This window comes from Alligator sinensis, unplaced genomic scaffold (genome assembly GCF_000455745.1).
Source record: "Alligator sinensis unplaced genomic scaffold, ASM45574v1 scaffold647_2, whole genome shotgun sequence".
NCBI lineage: Eukaryota > Metazoa > Chordata > Crocodylia > Alligatoridae > Alligator > Alligator sinensis.
In genome coordinates this window covers 4307440-4310337 of record NW_005841832.1, presented here as the reverse complement: position 1 = coordinate 4310337, position 2898 = coordinate 4307440, and the positions used below count along the sequence as shown (strand labels likewise).

General features: G+C 61.3%; 1 protein-coding gene across 1 annotated transcript in view; it reads right to left on the bottom strand.

The window, feature by feature from the left end:
- Positions 1-690: 690 nt before the first annotated feature.
- GRIN2D (glutamate ionotropic receptor NMDA type subunit 2D) overlaps positions 691-2898 on the bottom strand; it is a 16714-nt gene continuing 14506 nt past the window's right edge. Inside the window, exon 13 of the mRNA XM_025197022.1 lies at positions 691-2886. Coding sequence (XP_025052807.1) covers positions 2061-2886 — 826 coding nt within the window. The 3' untranslated portion in view covers positions 691-2060. The remainder of the gene's footprint in view (positions 2887-2898) is intronic.

Sequence of the window (2898 nt, the reverse complement as noted above, 5' to 3'; positions counted from 1 at the left end):
GAGGCTGACAGAGAGGGGCACTAAGAGGGGACAGAGAGGAGAGATGTTTGGACAGTCGGGAGAAGGATAGACAGACAGACAAGGGGTGGAGAAACTGGGAAGGATGGGAAAGACTTGGGAGAGACGCGTGCACACACACACACACACATACACACACACACAGTGGAAGGACAGAGACACAAGGAGAAGAAGGGATGGACAGATGGACTGAAGAGGGGAAAAGACTAACAGGGGAGAGGAGGATGGGCAGATGGATGTTGGAGACAGGGGAGCACATGAAATGCCAGAGAGGAGGGAAGGAGAAAGAAAAAAGAGAAACCCCAAGAAACGGCAACACATAGGAGGTGAAGTGGGGCACAGGGCTGCAGGGGCAGGTGCCACATGTGAGCAGATGGGCTACAGGGGCATTGGGGGTGAAGGTGGAGGCCACGGGGGCAGGCACAGTGGGCGAGAACCATGGGGGCTTCAGGTGAGGGGTTGCTGGGGGTGGGCACGGTAGGCAAGGTGCCGCGGAGATCACAGTATCGGTTCCGTCGTGTGGATCACAGTTTCGTCTCCCTTTCCCCTCCCTCCCCCCATCCCCAAAAAATAAAGTTTAAAAAGTCTGAACAGCTATGACCGGTTTGGGTGTGTGAAGGGGGCTGGGAGGGGCAAGCCCTGCAGTGCCCCCTGCCGTCTGAACACAGGAGATGCCCCCTCTCCACCCCGCAGGGCTCATGGGTGTGTCCTCCCCTCCATCCCTCCCAAAGCAGGCTGACCCTTCAGGGCCCTGGGGGTAAGAGTCCTATTACTGTCCCCACCAGTGGGGATACCCCTTTGCCCCCATTTGCCATGTGCTTGCGGGTCCCACGCGCCTCCTCCCCGCCTCATGCCGCATGGAAAAGCCCTTTGGAGAAAAAAAATCACAGCCTAGCTATGGGGCTGCCAATAGCCCTCCCCTCTTCCCCAGCTGCCACTGCCATGTGCTAGGGCAGCTGTTGGCTAGCGGATGGTGCCAGCCCATCCTGTCTGTTGGACTGGGTTCAGTGTCAGCTGGAGGGCAGTGACTAGGCTGGGCTATGGCCCATGTCCATGGTGTCACTCCTCCTCCTGCACCCAGCTCAGCCTGTGGCCTCAGTGGTGCAGGGTTCTATGGTATCAGTGATGCTGGCTATGTTGTTTGCCCCTGGTCCGTGGTACCTGTGGCAGCCCCTCCTACGGCAAGTCTGTGGGCTTGGGGGTCAGTGACACCTTGGCAGGATCCGTGGCCCTGTGGTGGCTCCCATGACTTAGCTTAGCTACAAGGGCAGTGGAGGGCCACTTCTTGCTGGCTCTGTGCTATTGCTGGCGCTGTTCTTCTACGGCTCCGTGGTATTAAAGGTGCTGGCAAAAACCACCCTCCCCAGGCCAGAGTGCCAATGATGGTGATGGCCAACCCTGCTGGCTGTGGTTGTGAGGCATCAATTTTCCTTGTCCTATGTCCATGGCTTCAGTGGCAGGCACCTCAGACACTGGTCCGTGACATAGATGCTCCGTATGGGTTGGTCCACAGTGATTTTGTGCCTGCTGTGTCCATGGTATCAGTGACTGTGCCCCCCAGGTCCACAGGCTTGGCATTTGTGGCACCATCCCCCTCCCTGCCTCAAGTCTGCAGCACAAACCACCATGACTGTATCCCTCTGGCATCTGGGTCAGCAGCCACAGCATCCCCCTGCTTCTGTTATCCATCTGTGGCAACAGGCCCTTCTCCCCAGGGTTGTGGCATTGTTAGCTGCCATGTCCTCCAGGCCTGTGGCATTCATGAATGTGGTGCTGTTCTTCTTGCCCATAATCTAGCCCTCTCTTGACAGGATTGTGGCAGTAGCAGCCGTGGTATCAATCCACTCATCCCTGGGTCCATGGTGCCAGCAGCCGTTGCACTGTCCACCCATCCCTGGGTCCCTCCCTCTCCTTGGATCCATGGTATCACCAGCCATGGTGCCCCCTTGGTCTGTGGCATCAACACTCCTGGCACTCCTCCCTGCAGGTCCATGGCATCAGCACCCCCACCCCCTGTCCCTTCCCCCAGGTCCACGGCTGCGTCATACCTCCGACTCCAGGCTGGAGAAGTGGGCGGAGCCGCGCCGGGTGAAGAGCTCGCCACTGCGGCTGACACGACGCGGGAGCCACTCAGGGGGAGAGAAGCCGAAGCGGTGGGGTGTCACGCCACAGCGCACCAGGTGGCAGGAGCTGAGGTCCTCCAGGCTGCGGGAAGTCGGGTGCAGGATGGAGCCGGCAGGGCCCAGCTCGCAGGAGTGGTGGTGATGGCAGCGCCGGTAGAGGCCGTGGTGGTGCCGGGGAGCCAGGCAGCTGTAGTGCCCGCAGCGCCGGTGCTCCCAGTCTAGCCGGCGCTCCAGACGCTCCTCCGAGCAGCTGAAGTAGCGCAGAGCCTCCTTGCGGCACGGTGGGGTGGGAGGTGGCAGCAGCTCCAGGCTGGCACAGTGCTGGCACAGCCCGTGGCAGGAGTGGCAGGGGCCCAGTTTGTCGGCTGACCAATAGCGCAAAGGCTTGTGGGTGCTGAAGAGCTGGCGCTCTCGGGACGGGTAAGTACAGAAGTAATCAGGGGGAGAGTACCAGCAGCTGTGCCCATTGCCTGGGGGCGGGGCCGGGGGTGTCGGGGGTGAGGCCTCGGTGCAGGGTACTTCTCGCTCACACACCTCCGAGTCTGAGTCTGAGAACTCCATGTAGCGGCTCTGGCTGGGGAAGCTGGCACTCACGGCCAGTGGGTGCGAATGGCTGCGGGGGATGTGGGCACGCCCCCCACTGCCACTGCTGCCCCCTGCTCCTGGGCATGTGGGGTGCAGTAGGGGCTGGGTCTCCCCGTCGGCACCACTCCGGGCCTCCTCAGTGTGGCGGGAACGGCGCCCCACCCCCCCAGGG